A 17,164-nucleotide genomic window follows, 5' to 3' on the forward strand; every position below is an offset into this window, starting at 1 on the left:
AGAATATTTCCTGATTTCTTGCTGTAGCTATTGATATGTAACCTGATTTCTTGCTCGATGGTGATGTATTGTCTAAAAGAAAACCAAAAGGGCTAAGTGGTTAAGTGCTAACCTGGTTTTTATTTTATTTTCAGCTTGCTTCCTGATGCTATGGTTGAGTTCTTACCGATTCTTGGGGTGCGATGTATTTCTTGATTGGGTAAAGCGAGAGAAAATGTCTAGGGCTTTTACCCTAAGTATTTTGACCTTTATCTTGTAGAAATCAAATCAAAGTGTAAAAAACACCAAAATATATAACGTTGTAAGACTAAGAACAAAGGATGTTACGACTGTGGCAGTGAAGGAAGAAAGACGGTGAATCAAGTCTCCATTGAATAATGATGTGGCGGTAGTGAGTCAGGTGGGGTGCGATGCTGGTAAGGATAAGCAACGGTGAGTAAAATTGGTCCGATTTGTGACAATTTTCATCAAATCGCAGCCCTGATGATGTGTTTACTGTAAAAAAGAATCGTAACTGATAACCTCAATGAAAAGAGGTGTGAATCAAGAAACAAAACGACAACATGAAAAGTCTAGAAGGGATCAAGATTCTTCAAACCTCTGTGGATTCAAACCTACTTAACCAATTGATCGAGAAAATAAAGTCATTAGGTTTCAATCAACGTATACATAGAAAAACAATTAATCCATTTATGTCGTCATTTTGCAACTATAGAGGGATCATCGTGCACAAATTAAGGCCATGATTTTGGGAAGGATTTAAATTTTGATTTTGATTTATGGAGAGAAAGTAACGTGGGTGGACATCATCGTCTGATTTAATGACCTGATTTTTCGGATTTATAGGGTATGATGGTCGAATACATCAATTAGCAATTGGGCGGGAAAATCAGTGAGTAAAATGCTAGAAGATTCACACGTGGCAAGGTAGTAGTGTATGATGGCGACACGTGACAGTTTTAGGAGTCTTTTATTATTATTATTATATATATATATATATATATATATATATATATATATATATATATATATATATATATATAAATGGAACGATTCACTTGACATTAAAAACTAAAAGGAAAAATCTTGAGATTTAACTTGATCCATACATTTATCATTTGATGTTCTAACGATCCAGTGTACCGACAGCAGCAATGTATTCATTATCATAAATGATTATACATATATGTCTGTTCACACACTGAGTAATCATATATGATTATAACAGTTGGTAGCAGAAAAGATGGTGGTGACAGAGATGGCGGTGGTATAAGTGACGAAGGTGATAGTGGTGGGGTCGGCTGGTGTCAGAGGTGGTGGTGGCGGTGGCGGTTGTGGTGGTGGGGATGGTGGTGGAGGAGAAAGGAACGGACGACGCTATATAATCATTTATGATTAAAACAGGCATGTCACACCGTTACACCGAAGGGTTAGAGCGGCAAACTTGAAACATGTGGCTATGGTTGAATCCCAAGGTTTCTATTTTATTTTTAATCTCAACGGAACCTCTCTCTCTCTCTCTCTCTCTCTCTCTATATATATATATATATATATATATATATATATATATATATATATATATATATATATATATATATATATATATATATATATATATTGGTTAATGTGTTTCTTACATTTATTGTGTGCTACAATGCACCAATAATTTTTTTTAGTAAAATTAAATAATTATTTAATTAAATAAAGATAGAATATGAATCCATACATAAAAAACTAGATGCCAAAAACATAATATGAATCCATACATAAATGATGAATCCATACATTTATTGTTGTATTTTGAGTGAGTAGGTCAAAAACATAATATGAATCCATACATAAAAAACTAGATGCCAATTTATTCTAATAGAATATTATTGCTGATATTAATGATGAATTTAATTAGTTTCAATAAAAAAGAAAGTATAATTATATATTATTTAATATACATATAATTATGGAAATTATTTAATATCTATCTTTTTTTGATTAAATAATAAATTATTTTTAACTAAATTCTTATTGATGCATTCCAAAACACAATAGATATGAGAAACATTTGAACCTAGCAATATATATATATATATATATAGAAACCAATGATCAAGTGACACGTGTCCATTTCTTTATTGATAAGTAATGTATCTTGAAGAACCATTTTTTTAAATGTTCTCATTAACGCATTTTGGACTTATCAAATATTAATATTATATTAAAGAAACTTTACATTCCTTAATTTACAACTAATTGCCACTTGTTGTTGGACAGTCGTCGGACCACCGTCGGACCACTGCCGGACTAACACTAAATTTATTGGCATTTCTGGTCAAATTCCTAGCATAATAAAACAAATATTGTAGTTCTCATTTCTTTGATAATTCTTTTTAATACATACCATTATATTTTTTGCAGCCAAATATACAAAATTTTAATTAAAAAATAGATTTATGTCTTGATAAACTCAATATTCTCTTTTTTCTAAATTGCAGATTTCTTTAAAAAATATATCGTGTATAAAACATATTCACAGTTTAATAAACATATTAATTCACTAATACACGGTTTAATATTTTTATGCATACATTTATTCATATTTTAACATAAAATTTATATAAAATATACAACTTAATCAATCCATTTTCAGTTTATTACATAAAATTCACAACATAACATAATACAATCAATTATACACTAATTCACATATTTAAAGTTAAACCCAAACTTAATACAATCCATTTATAATTAGGAAGTTTTACTTTATAATAAATTATTCTATATGGAAGTAGATGACTATAATGCTACTTCCTTCTCCATAAAATAAGAGGTTGATGGCAAAACTACCATTACAGATTTCGGTTCTCAAGAATGTGTTGGTGTTTTTTTGATGATACTCATGCTGACACCAAAACTACTGATTCCGGTTCACATGATAATATTGTTTCTTCTAAGATTCCGGACAAAACCAATGCTGCTCCTTCCAGTGAACCTGAACTCCAGCTGTCGGGAATAGAATTTGTTTCCATCCATTCTCATTCCGAGTCCAAATCCTATGAAATTGCTATGCAGAATGATCCCAAAGGTAATATTAACTCCATAAGAAAGTTAAAAAAAGATTTCATTATTTCAATTTTCACTAAAAACTCTATATCAAACAATCAACGATGGATGAGATGTTATCTTCAGCATCCCCGAGACGTCATTCAGATTCCACATAACATTTCCATTCCCACATTAACATCTTATTAGATCTTCTCCGTCTTAAGAACTGGAAAAAAACTAAGTTTTCTTTTAAAAAAATCTTATGCATTTGATTGATGCATGCTTTTTTCCTGTTTGTTTATCTTTCAGTGCAAATTGACCAAATTTGTTGACAAATCTTTGAATATGGACTTTAATCGTTGTGTATGCTGTTGATTTTGTAGAAATCGGAGGTTATTGTGGTTTTCCGGTAAGATTTGGATTTAATCGACAAATCAAATAAATCTCATATCAGTTCGTTGGTTCGCTCCTATAAAAGGAGTTCGTTGTTGAACTTGATTCTCTCTCTGTGTGTGTATATATATATATATATATATATATATATATATATATATATATATATATATATATATATACACACACACTAACAGGGATTATTTATGTAAAATACTTATCGGGACAATTTTTGTAAGTTAACTATTTTATAGGGACCATTTATGTAAAAAGAAACACTACCACGATAATTTATATAAGTTGATTATTTTAACAATTTATTGTAAAAAATGTCATTTCACATAAACCACTGTTCGTGATAACATAAACAGTAGTTGACTAATGCTACTAGTCACCCTCACCCTACCATTCTACCAACGTGAAGCTTTTGTTCGAACAACACAAAAGCCCCACAAATTATCATCTTCTTCAACTCATACAAAACCGATCATTCGATCTTCTTTCACCGATGACCCACCCAAAACACACTCACACGCATGGTTTGGAATTTGGATGAAAATTAAAACTAAAAAGCCACGCCAACAATGAAAAATAGGAATAAAACTAAAATTCCACATCCACAAAATTGCCAAATTGGGTGACAACTCAACGTTTTGTAAACGTTCACAACTTTCATGTCAATGGAAATAATAAGTAAAGTTTAGAGACGTCACTTGCATTTTTGTGAGTGATTAAAGTAGACATTTCACTTAATTGGTTAGTTTTCATAACATCAAGCCTATAATAACAAAATATTAGATAGAATTCATTTTTTGTTGTTTACATCATAAATGTTAATTATAATACAATCTGGTTTTAATTTTGTTGTTTTCGTCTATTTTTAGGGGTGACAATTTATGACACGGCACAACAAAAATATACAACACGAAACGAAATTATGACGAAACTGAAATATGAATTGGTGTTTGTATCGTGTTAATGTCAAGTATTAAAAAACACGATGTCGTGTTGTGTCGTGTTCGTGCTCAAAATTCAACACGAAATTGGCATGATTTAGCATTTATTTGTCGTGTTTATCGTATTATGTATGATTAAGTATTAATAAAAAAACTAATTGTTATTTTTTGTTATCGTTGTCGTGTCGTGTCGTGTTTGTTGTTTTTTAATTGATTCGTTTTCGTGTTAATTAAAAAAATACAACATCGTGTCGTGTCGTGTTCGTGTTACATAAAATCTTGTCGTGTCAAACAAAAACACGACACGATTGCCCGATTTGCCACGCCTACTATTTTTTGATTTTTGAAAAAAAAAATTCTCACATTTTCATTATTAAATTTTATTAAATTTGTATAAAAGTAATAATGTATGATTCATACGCATTAGATATATGTAAGTTATAAAGTATGAATCATCATTTATCTTTGATAATAATTAATTTAGAATAAGGTTGTCTTCGGTTCTAAAACTGATGGATTGGGAGAACCGAAAATCGGACTAAATACCCATACATAGTTCCAATCGATTCCGGTTGTGGTTTAGTTTTCGGTCAAAAAGCTCATCCCTAATTTTGAACCTCATATTTTGTATGCAATATTTTTCATATTTATTGACCGAACAAAAACATACGATAATGTTTTTTGTATGCAATATTTTTCATATTTATTGACCGAACAAAAACATACAAAAAAGTAATTATAAAAAAACCAACAACAAAAGAAATACAACCCACCCCCCCCCCCCCCCCCTCCCCCGCTAAACATAGCCACAAGTGCAAAAGTGGAATTTTACAATTTTCATGTTGGTTTAGGGTTATGTTGTTCTTTTGATGGATGAAGATTGAACAGAAAAATGTATTTGTTGGTGTTGATGGATCCCCTCATCTTCGATGAGTTCCCTTTACAAGCATCTTGTTAATGGATGATGGTGATGTGAATTTACACAAATGCCCATGTCTTAGTATGCATGAACAACCCAAAATTGGCATTGCTGTCAGGATCATATGCCATAAATGGGCAAAATATGCTTGCTTGTCATAAACCTGTCAATGAATGCGAAATGAGAAGTGTTATAAAACTTATACAATCGAATATTTTTCATCTATTTATACTTTAGAATATATATTATTTTTTTAAAACAAATTGAACGACAAAAAGCTCATTACTTAGGGGACCATAATTTGGTCATGGGCATCCATGACCCGATTCTAGAAGTGTCCATTTGACTTTGAGGAAAAAAATCTGAACTACATTTATGTAATACTTTTTATTAAACTAGTTTGAATTTGCTTCAGATATATTAAAATGAATTTTTTTAATATTTGTAATTATCCAATAAAGTACCAAATATGTACCAATGTCGTGAAAAAAGGTTTCACCAATTGCATTTCGTTTTACATGTTTTATGAAAAGTAAAGATACTAAAAAGATCTTTAACTTAAGCCGAAAGAATCAGAAATAGACACCGACAAGAATTATTATTTTTCTTTTATAAAAAGCTAAGACACTTTTTGTTCCAAGATGTATTATTGCATTGAATTATTTTTTTCTTTAAAAACTACATAAAGCTAATTTAGATGTCAATACATTTTTGTAAGTATTTTAGCTGGATAATAAATATTTAAACTTACTTATTACTAATAGCTTTAAAATTAGATTTTACAATATTTTAAACAATCATCGTTGAGCCGCAAAAGGAGCATATGCATTTATTTTTATAATAATAATAATAATAATGATAAAAATAATGATAATAATAATAAAGTGGTTGGGTTGATTGATATATAGATATTATCTTTTTAATATATTCATTCTTTTATCTAAACATCATTATAGTTTAATATGATAATATTCTTCTAACTTATGGTAAGTAAAATTTGTATTATAAGAATAGAAATATAATTGTAAATATACGGTATTAATTTTTGAAAAATCTATAGATTTTAACTTTTTTTGCCAATATAAAACTTGAAAACTAAAAAGGTAAAAAGTATAATCTCTTAAAGTAAAGGTACCAAATTAGAAGACATGCAGAAACTTACAGAAGCCATAAGGATCAAGGAATTCATCAACATGCCATCCGGGCAACGTTTCCATCAAATACTCTGAAATACTTCTCGCCTCCATTGACGCATCTTCTTCATGGCTCACACTGCAATTCGAATGGTAATTAACCGAGGCACCTTTTTGATTGAACGAATCATCATAGCGTTTTGTGCTTTCGATTTCGATCGAGCCGTTTGAATTCGAGGAAGACGGAGTTTGTTGAGATGAATCATCGTAACACGATAAGGTCGCCGAGAGCTTTACTCCGGTGAGAAGAAATCGAGTGTGCTTCTGTGTGTGTTCGTTCGAACTGTGAATCGGAATGTCGCATTCTCTGCACAAAATCGCTCGATCTTCTTTGCAAAAAAGAAACGCTCTCCTCTCCTGCTCAATTCACATAAAAAAGTTACAGAATCAGATCAGATCTTTTGTAAACAATCAGAGTATCCGGATTTGAATTCTGAATTCTGAATTCTGAATTGTTTGGCGTACCTGACAAATATCGCAGCGAGGGGAGTCTTTGAAAGAAGGATGGAGGAGGGAGAAACGAGTGTGTTTGCTGGCGAGCTTGTTGGCATGGTGGACGCGGTGGTCGCAGGCGGCGCAGAGGGAAGCTTCATCGGCAGTGCAATAAACAGCGGCTTCCGATTTGTGACAAACGTCGCACTGGATCTTCATTACTGTGAAGTGGGGTTTGGGGAATTATGGGATGTGATTGTACCTATGATATGGACGAGTATATATGCATATAAAGGGTAAGGGGGATGGGAGGGGGTACAGCTAATAAGAAAGCAGTTTAGAAGGGATTCAGAGTGAGACTTTAACTCTTAGTTGATGCTATTTTGAGTGTGTGTATGAAGAGTATGGACAAATAAATTTGACAACTTGGATCCAGTGGTGGGGGAGGGTAAATTCATAAATATATCAATTTATTGCGGTCATGCTAAGTACATGTAAAACTTGATATGAAATGATAAAAGAAAGGTATGCATATCCAATCCAAATTTACCCATCCAATCCTATAAAGGTATATTAGATATTATTTATAATTAAATTCTATTGGTTCTAAAAGTATGATATTTAAATAGGATAGGTTGGTTGTTGGATGTATAAAAAACCGAACCAATTTAATATATATATATATATATATATATATATATATATATATATATATATATATATATATATATATATATATATATATATAGGGATAGGGAATATACATTACAGCCCCACCTAAGCTTAGGTACAAAACCACTAAAATATGTCGTTTTAACTTAGTAAATATACCCGATTTGGTTTTCACTTGGTAAATATACCTCCTCGATAACATTTTCTTCCTCAATTATCATTTACCATGGTTGTTTTCTTTCCTCAATTATCGTTAATTACTTCACTCCAGTAAACATTACTTTTTTCCACTGTTACGAAGGTCGAAGATAATCAATATTCTTGTTTCCTTATCAAAACTATTTCGTCTATCTTGAATCTACATCATCAAGTGTTAATCGTGAATCCCTTAACCGTAATCTTTATAAAGTAAAACAATGTATTTTCATGAGATTTAGTACCTAAGCTTAGGTGAGGCTGTAATGTATATTCACTTTTCCCTATATATATATATATATATATATATATATATATATATATATATATATATATATATATATATATATCACATATATATATATATGTGTATACATACATATATATATATATATATATATATATATATATATATATATATATATATATATATAGGGTTGAGATCGGTTGAGAATTCAAAGTTTCCCGAGAACTAAAAGCGGAACGTTTGATCAAAAGTAATTCGTTAAGCACATGATCGTCATCTTACCAATCTTATTTAATGTTTAATTTTTTTGTGTTATTTAATATATTAATATAAATGTCTAAAAATTTACATCATATATCAAATTTTCAGATTTTTTAAAAAATAGTATTTTTCGTTTTTCTTTAAATGCAGATTATTTAATTTTTTATAGAAAACATGTATTTTTGAAAAAAAAAGTAAAATTTTTTTTAAAAAAATAACTGCAATTTTAAAAAAAAAAGCTGTATTTTTTTAAAAAAAAAACTTCAATTTTTTTAAAGAAAACTGCATTTTTTTTCAAAAAAAACTGCAATTTTAAAAAAAAATGCATTTTTTAATAAAAAAAACTGCAAGTTTTTTAAAGAAAGTTACATTTTTTTCAAAAAAAAACTGCATTTAAAAAAAACTGCATTAAAAAAAATTGCATTTAAAAAAAAATTAGGTGCATATATATGCATATTTTTTCAAATGCATATATTCATATTTTTTATACTATAATATTCGTAAGTAGATCATAAAAAAACTAATTTTATTTACCAATCTATAAACACAATAGAATAAATATTTTATTCGATACAAAAAAATATTAAAAACAAAAAAAATGTACAAAATTTCAAAGCGTTTTTATGTCTTCGTGTCAATATTTCCATATTTTTCTTCAATATATCATCTTCACCTCTTCAATATTCACCACAATTTCTTCCAAATTTACAAGAAAATAAAAAAAAATTGATTGATGCAAAAACACTCACAAAAATACATATGTGATTAACATATGAATCACAGACGATTCACGTATGAATTACATATGATGTATATGTGAATCTCATGTAATTCATATGTGAATTACATGTGAATTATATGTGATTTACATGTGAATCACATGTGATTTACATGTGAATCACATGTGATTTACATGTAATTCATATGTGAATTATATGTGATTTACATGTGAATCACATGTAATTCATATGTGATTTACATGTAATTCACTGTGATTTACATGTGAATCGCATGTAATTCATATGTGATTTACATGTGAATCACATGTAATTCACATGTAATTCAAATGTAATTCATTTGTAATTTACATGTAATTCATATGTAATTCACTTGTGATTTACATGTGTATCACATATAATTCACATGTAATTCATATGTGTTTCACTTGTGATTTATATGTGAATCACATGTAATTTATTTGTAATTCGCATGTGAATCACATGTAATTCATATGTGATTCACTTATGATTTACATGTATTGCAATAATAATGAGAGGTAACTGTGGCAAATTTTGTTGTCAAATATTTTAGAAACATGTCATAAGTTATAGTAACATAGTCTTTTTTTTTTCATGTGAAAAGATAAGCCTTTGCAATATGATGGTTGTTTTTTGCAACATTCAAATCCAAATCTGAAGTTTTCAACAAAATTAGATGTTTTTTGGACAATTGCATATGGATTTTTGCTTCTTTCATACCTATATATCTCTTCAGCTAATTTATACTTGTCTTGTTGCAAGTGAGCCCACGCCAAGTTCCCTAATAATAACCTGATTCAATTCCAAAACATCAAAAAATTAAAACTAAATTTTGAAGATGACTCATGATTCTACATTTCTAGGTTTCTACCTTGAATACTCTTGTCCCATTGTGATTTGAATCTTCTTCCCTTGTGATCTAGCAAGCTTAGTTCAATTCCCATTCATGCAAGTAGCTTCTTCAATATGCTTAAGTTTTGCTTGAAGCAATCCTATTTGTTCATCAATGCGTCCTGATCTCTGATCTCTGTTAACAAATACAAATTTGCCTCTTTTGCACTACGTCCTGCAAGGGTCACCAAACATTTACATAATACATAAATATTCCTTTAGATATGTTAAGTATAATGGATGTTTCTTTTTCCCTTGATACATGAAGAACGGATTATTAGATGAAGTAAGTCAACAAAATAAGATTTTCCCTATTATGTCTTAGCCTTCTACAAATTTTCAGTCATTTTACAAATAAACCGTCTAAATGAGAGTAAGTAATCATTTTATCCTTGATTTCCAACCAAAAGATTTCACAATAAGTTAATCCGAGTTTTTGGCTTAAACTATTAAGTCGTTCTGTCTAAATTACGTAAAAAAGAAACAGACATAGATAGCTGTCTAGATTAAATGCTTAATCCATAAAGCTTATCAAGCAAAAAAGAAACAGTTATATAAGTAACCCGCTCCACTAACTCCAGAATTTTAAAGCAATATATGTTAAAATTTCTTGTAATACTTTTAAAAAGTTGAAGTGGAAGATAGTTGTGGTACCTCAAGCATATTTCTCAAAAATGGTTCTTCATTAAAATAATCTCTACGTACAAACACAGAAGGTAATTTGTATGTCAAAGCTTCACTACAAGTTCCATATCCAATTTTTCCTGAAACAATTTATGTCAAATCAGTTTGGATTGCAAAAGGAGAGAAAAAATTATATATTTTTATCACGGACCAAGAATGCAGTCAGATGTTGCCATGACATCAGGGGTATACACGTCTTTTTCCAGCTTCTTGAAATTGTGAGGAATCTCCTGTTGATCATCATGTGCCCCACAAACCTGAACCATAGAGGTAGATTTATGAAATCAAACCTGATCAACCGTACTTTACCAATTTATGAAATCAAATGCTCCAGAAGAGCCATTAATCATATCCTCATAAGGAAGAATTAGGATTAGAGAATAACAATTTTCAATTTCGAGTCAACCTAATTATTCACAATACTAGATCGAGGAAATTCATTATTAAAAAAATTATTAAGACATCATTAATCATAAGCAACTCCTTCTCAAGATCACTCAAACCCATCAACCCATTGACAGTATCTATGAAAGAAAAACATTCATTTCACGTTTCAACATATGAATTAAATAAAATTTTAATATATAGATATTGTAATGCACCTACCTTGTGGTACATAGGTTGGTGATCTATATATTTTCCCATTTGTAAAAGGAAACGATCCAGAAATTATGATCTTATTGAATTCCATGGTTTGGACTTCTTTGCTACTACTGTTCATGGTGTCTGCAGAGACACTTGAGGAGGTGCGTCTGATGGCTAATACTTCTGTGTTGCATTGAACTTCTATGGGGAGAGAGTTGCTTAATTTCTGCCAGAATCCCATGTAGCCACCTTTAAACCGTCTTATTTTACCAGCCATTGAAGTTCTTGTGAATTCATGAATGTAAGCATAAGGCATATCTTGAACAAATCCATAAATCAATTAATTTAGTGGCTCATTAATTTGAACATTCAAAGAGTATTTATATAGAAATCATAAAGGAATAAGACATCATTACCAGTCCAGCCACTATATCCATAAAGGAAAAAGAAAACAAGTCGATTAGATCATGTCCCCATTTTCACCATTATCCACTAGCAAAGGGTATAACCGTCACACTCGTATCAACCAACAAAATACATTGACATTGTAAACGAAATTGGCTGAAAGCCATTCAATACAAGAATGAGAAAACCTCAACAAAGTCAACTGCTAAGGGACAGATTTGCCCCTAATGAAAAGAGTCGGTCAATCAAGCCCAGATTATTATCAAATTTCCAACAAACTTATTTCAGGATTTTGCAACAAAAAGTAAAAGAAATAATTAACCCGTCAACGCAGACGCTCCAGAAATAATCTCAATCAGTTCAGTTGTGATAGGTACTTTTCAAATTAGGGAAAAAACCTGTCAATTGAAGCATTTGTTTGAGTTGCAGTGGATTCATCCACATGAACTTCACCTCAATTGTTACATATTGGCGATGCTAATAAGATATGGCACCAAGACGGACATGAGGAGTGAGATCCGAACCAAGTGTCAAAGCACATGACATGGAAACCATATCCAAACCTTCAGTGGAGAATGTTTCCATTCGAGGAGATGAAGGAGACTCAGGCATGGATTAGATCAGTTGATCCATAGAAGGAAATCGATCAATTGAAAAGTGATATATGCAGAAAGCAAGGTAGAGAATTCAAAACTTTGAAACCTGATATATGCCCTAGCTGTCATTTTTGGATCTCAGGAACAAAAACTAGAAAATTCAATGATCAGAAGAAAATTACCTTCACCGTGTGATTAATGATGAATTGTTGATGGTCGACGGAGAGGGAGGGAGGCTGATGTGGAAGATCTTTGACTGAAAGAGTAGTAGACCGATGTAGGGAGAAACGAGAAGAGATTGTCAATTTATAGGAGACGATCGTGATGGTGTAGGTCTTACGGGAGGTGATGGCGGTGATGTGGTTTCTAGGGGAGATTGACGAACTCCATCGCAATCATGTAAGGGTTTACAGAGAAATCATCCACCAGAAGGTATCATCATCAAAACTCGGAACGAGGTGTCTGGATTGACGTTCTCTAAACGGGGTCAATATCTATATCCCTAAAATACCCTCAATTGCATTTTGTTTCAGTACCCCCGTTCATTTACTTTCTCATTTATTTACAAAAATGCCACAAAGTATCTTGACCATCCTTTTTTTTGATCTAACGTATGACTTTTAGTTCTCGGGTTCTCGGGAAACTATGAGTTCTAAAATGATCATTCCTCTCTCTCTCTCTCTCTCTCTCTATATATATATATATATATATATATATATATATATATATATATATATATATATATATATATATATATATATAAAGAAAGAGAGAGAGAGAGAGAGAGGGAGATAAGATCGGGTGACAACTCTTTTTAAAATGAGGACTCGTGAGAACACTTTAATAAAATTGAAAAAAAAATCTAAAAAAAATATAAATCATAAAAGCGAGCATAGTACTACATCGGAGAGATAAAAAAAATTGGATCATTAAAATCGAAGCATGGATCATTTTTATGATCCATGATTCAATTTTTATGATTCATGATTCAATTTTAATGATAAAAAAAAAATTTCCAATTTTTTTTCTCCCGAATATATATATATATATATATATATATATATATATATATATATATATATATATATATATATATATATATATATATATATATATATATGAAGAACAATTTATATAAGAACGTGGGAACAATTTATGGTCGTTTATCTTTATAACTCATATATATATATATATATATATATATATATATATATATATATATATATGAACAACAATTTATATAAAAATGTGGGAGTGTGGTTGTTATCAAATTATTTAGATCAGAAGTGGTTATAAATCAGAATTAACTGTCAATAAATATCCATGATCTAAATCATTATATATATATATATATATATATATATATATATATATATATATATATATATATATATATATATATATATATATAAAGGGTAATTTGGTCAAGGCCTAAAACTAAATGAGCTGGGCCTTATTAACACATGTTCTTCATAAGCTGATACCATCAACTTCTTCTTCATGTAAACTGACATCATATCTTGAGCTAAAAATCAAATTTAAAGATTCTTTTGAGTTCGATTCAAAGTACATTCAACAATTGATCAATCGATCAGGTTAGATTTACTAAATTAAATCGATTTTAAATACATTGATTGAATAATTGAGTTGATTTAGAAAACACATCTATATTTTTGTATCAAATCTCTACTTCGTTTCAAATAAAAAATCGTTTTTTCTACAAATCATTATGATTAACGCATGTTATTCGAGTTTAATGAAGTAAATTTCTGATTGAAAAATTAGATTTACAATAGAAAATTTATGTGTACTCTGTTTATGAATTGTAGGTTAAAAATCCGATTTTTTCTATTGTAATCTTATTTTATCTTACCAAATTTCAATAATGGGTTTAATGACACAATAATTGATATGATTCAATCGATTAGCATGGAATTGATGCAATTTTGTGTTTAATCTTCATAAAAAACCTAAAAAACAAGTTTTTTGATTTGTTACTTTATAGTCTAAATTTTTGATGACATCTTCATGATATGTTGATTAATGTACTTAACTAGTAATTGAACCCGCGCTTTGCGGCGGAGTTTTACGTGTTTTTGTTAGTATTAGTATATTAGAATAGAGGAAATCATATTATATATATATATATATATATATATATATATATATATATATATATACACACGAAAGATATTATTTTACAAAATAGAGGGGTTGCAAGTGACAGATAATACAAAGTTGAGAGATGAAAGATGAAGGGGGATGAAAGTGACATTTTATAAAGTTGAAGGTGGAAGGAGTGAAACTCATATTTTAAAAAGTAAAGGAATGGAAAATATTTTACAAAATATAAGGGTTGCAAGTAACAGATTATATAAAGTTGAGGGATTAAAGTTGCACTTTACGCATTGACATATTTGTACATTGGACATCAACAGTTGTAGTATTGGCTACAATGATTTTCTTTGTTGAGAGAGTCAAAGTAACATTTTATAAATAAGAGCGGTAGAAAATATATTTTACAAAGTAGAAGGAAGAAAATCGTATTTATATATACTACGGGATAAACACGATACTTTAGAAAACGAATGATGAAAGTGATATTTTACAAAGTTGAAGGTGGAGGGGTTGAAAGTGATATTTTAAAAAGTAAAGGGATGAAACATATCATTTACAAAATAAATGGGTTGAAAGTGACGGACTATACAAAGTTAAGGGATTGAAATTGTACTTCATTCATTAACATACTTGTACATTATGCATTAAGAGGTTATACATTTAGCTATAGTAATAACACTTACATGCATGAAGTTGGTTTTTGTATATATTTATAATTTTATCAGTTTTGATCGTTTGTTGTTAAAAATTTGATTAAAATAATTGTTGTGGATCACATGTTGACTATTGCAGTATTTTAACTAATTATACTTTGAAAATGAATTGAAATTTGCTAAATGTTGGCTTCTGTTGTCTAATATATGAAAATTTGTTTAATAAGCTGATTTTACAACTAAAAGAACAATGATGGTACACGATTCTGAAGAAAGAGATTCTTCAATGGATGTTGATAAACAAACTATTTAAAAGAAAAGAAGAAGAATTGAATCCGAAAGTTGTAATCAATGTATGATGCAAAAATATTATTTTTCATTTAAATACTTATATGTTATTAACATTATTTTATGTTATTTCATTTAATGTTTATGGATCATATAACATTTACATTATTATATTGACTTTTAAATAGAAATTATTGGATCTTCATCTTCATCATCATCTGCATCTGGTAGAGAAACCAAATGGAAAAATGTATTATACTCTAGTTGTTGATAATGTACCATATGAAAAACAAAGTTTTCCAACATTTTTTGATGCCTTAGCTTTTTACAAAGAGTACGGAAGAATGTGTGGTTTTGAAACAAGGTTTGCAACTACAAAGAAATTACCTGGAGTTGAAGGATATGGAAGAAGATATATATTGTGTAATAGGGAAGGATTTAAAAAGAAAGCTGAAAGATCTAGTATGCTCAAGAGTCATATAAAAATGATATTGTTAAATAACATATGATACTAATGGGTCACACTAACAACAACTTGATACAATTGATTATTTATTAGAAGTTGATTTTAATAAATATTCAATAAAACTCTTATAATTAAATTGGAAATTATTTATTTCATGGAAATAATAAATTCCATTAGCAAGTAACTTGATATATATCATATGGTATGATTTATAAGTCATGTACAAACTTTTGGACTAGTTGAATCATTTTGTCTTTTTCCTAAAATACAAGGTTTATATTTTATAAAAGAGTTTATAAAAGTTTGACTTTCTTTCTTCTTCTTTATGTAATTTTCGAGATATGCATAAAAAGAAGAAGTGTATGACTTGTCTAATCATGCTTTAAAGGCATGTGAGACACGCTTATGATAATGGGGACAAGTTTGCTTAAAGTGCTAAGGACTAATGGTTAATACCTTCACTTTTTGCATATAAATATGAGACTTGCATTTGGCTAGAATGCTCATCCCTCACTTCTTGCAAGTGGCCGAAATCTCTCTTATCTCTCTCACTATTCTCTTGCAAAAGTGTTAGAAGGTTAGAAGTTACTTGTATTAACTCTCTTGAAGTTCATACGTTGGTTATGAACTTCAAGCTTAAGGGTTTAAGAGTTTTGGACTAGCATCTACATCAAGTTGAGTCATTGTTGGTGTCTCAAAGGTTCCACATTCATCATCAACTTCCAAGCCTCCCAAGAGGATCCAAAGAACTACAAAAGTTGTTATTTCTTCATCTCTTCTTTGGTTGGTGCTTAAATCTTTCTATAACTTGCAAGAAGATCCTTGGTGGGTATAAAATGTTTATGTTATTTCAAAAATTAAAGTCTTTCGTTGCCATATTTTTCTAGTTTATGAAACTATTTTTGAACTAAAACCCAACAAAAGCAACATATGATACGTTGAAAGATCCAAATAAAAAAACGGAGAATACCTTCATTAAAATATGGTTGTTTAGCATGTGTGTGAATAAATATTAATGAGAATAAGATGTGGAAGGCATATTATGTTAATGAACATATAATCATCCTTTAGTTCATGAAGAAGATCTACACTTTTTAAAATCTGAAAGAAGGCTCACATATACATAGAAGAAGATGGTACATGACATGTCAAACATAAAAATTGGTCCAAATACAACAATCAAGCTTTTGAAACAATATAGAGGTAGTTTTGCAAAAACTGGAGCTACAGAAACGAATACAAAGAATTTTAAAAAGGATCAAAATGCTTTTATAGGAGAAGGAGATGCAGAAATGGTGATAGAAATGCTTTCTAAAAAGAAAGAATATTTTCAAGATTTTTCTTTTGAATACAATGTGGGACATGACGGATCATTGACTGGATTGTTTTGGGCGGATGAAGAGGCAAAACGGA

At 29.7% G+C, this 17,164-nt stretch overlaps 1 protein-coding gene across 1 annotated transcript; it reads right to left on the reverse strand.

Annotated features, from left to right (window-relative positions):
• Positions 1 to 5,185: 5,185 nt before the first annotated feature.
• On the reverse strand, positions 5,186 to 7,317 carry LOC145125130 (B-box zinc finger protein 21-like). Its single transcript, XM_079060617.1, has 3 exons — positions 6,966 to 7,317; positions 6,470 to 6,857; positions 5,186 to 5,470 (listed from the first exon to the last, which is right to left on the reverse strand). The coding sequence occupies exons 1-3, from the start codon at positions 7,149 to 7,151 to the stop codon at positions 5,463 to 5,465; spliced, it is 582 nt and encodes a 193-aa protein (XP_078916743.1). The 5' UTR covers positions 7,152 to 7,317; the 3' UTR covers positions 5,186 to 5,462.
• Positions 7,318 to 17,164: the final 9,847 nt, after the last annotated feature.

The sequence above is a fragment of the Lactuca virosa genome, chromosome 7 (genome assembly GCF_052849685.1).
Source record: "Lactuca virosa cultivar CGN04683 chromosome 7, Lactuca_virosa_CGN04683_v6, whole genome shotgun sequence".
NCBI classification, from domain to species: domain Eukaryota; kingdom Viridiplantae; phylum Streptophyta; class Magnoliopsida; order Asterales; family Asteraceae; genus Lactuca; species Lactuca virosa.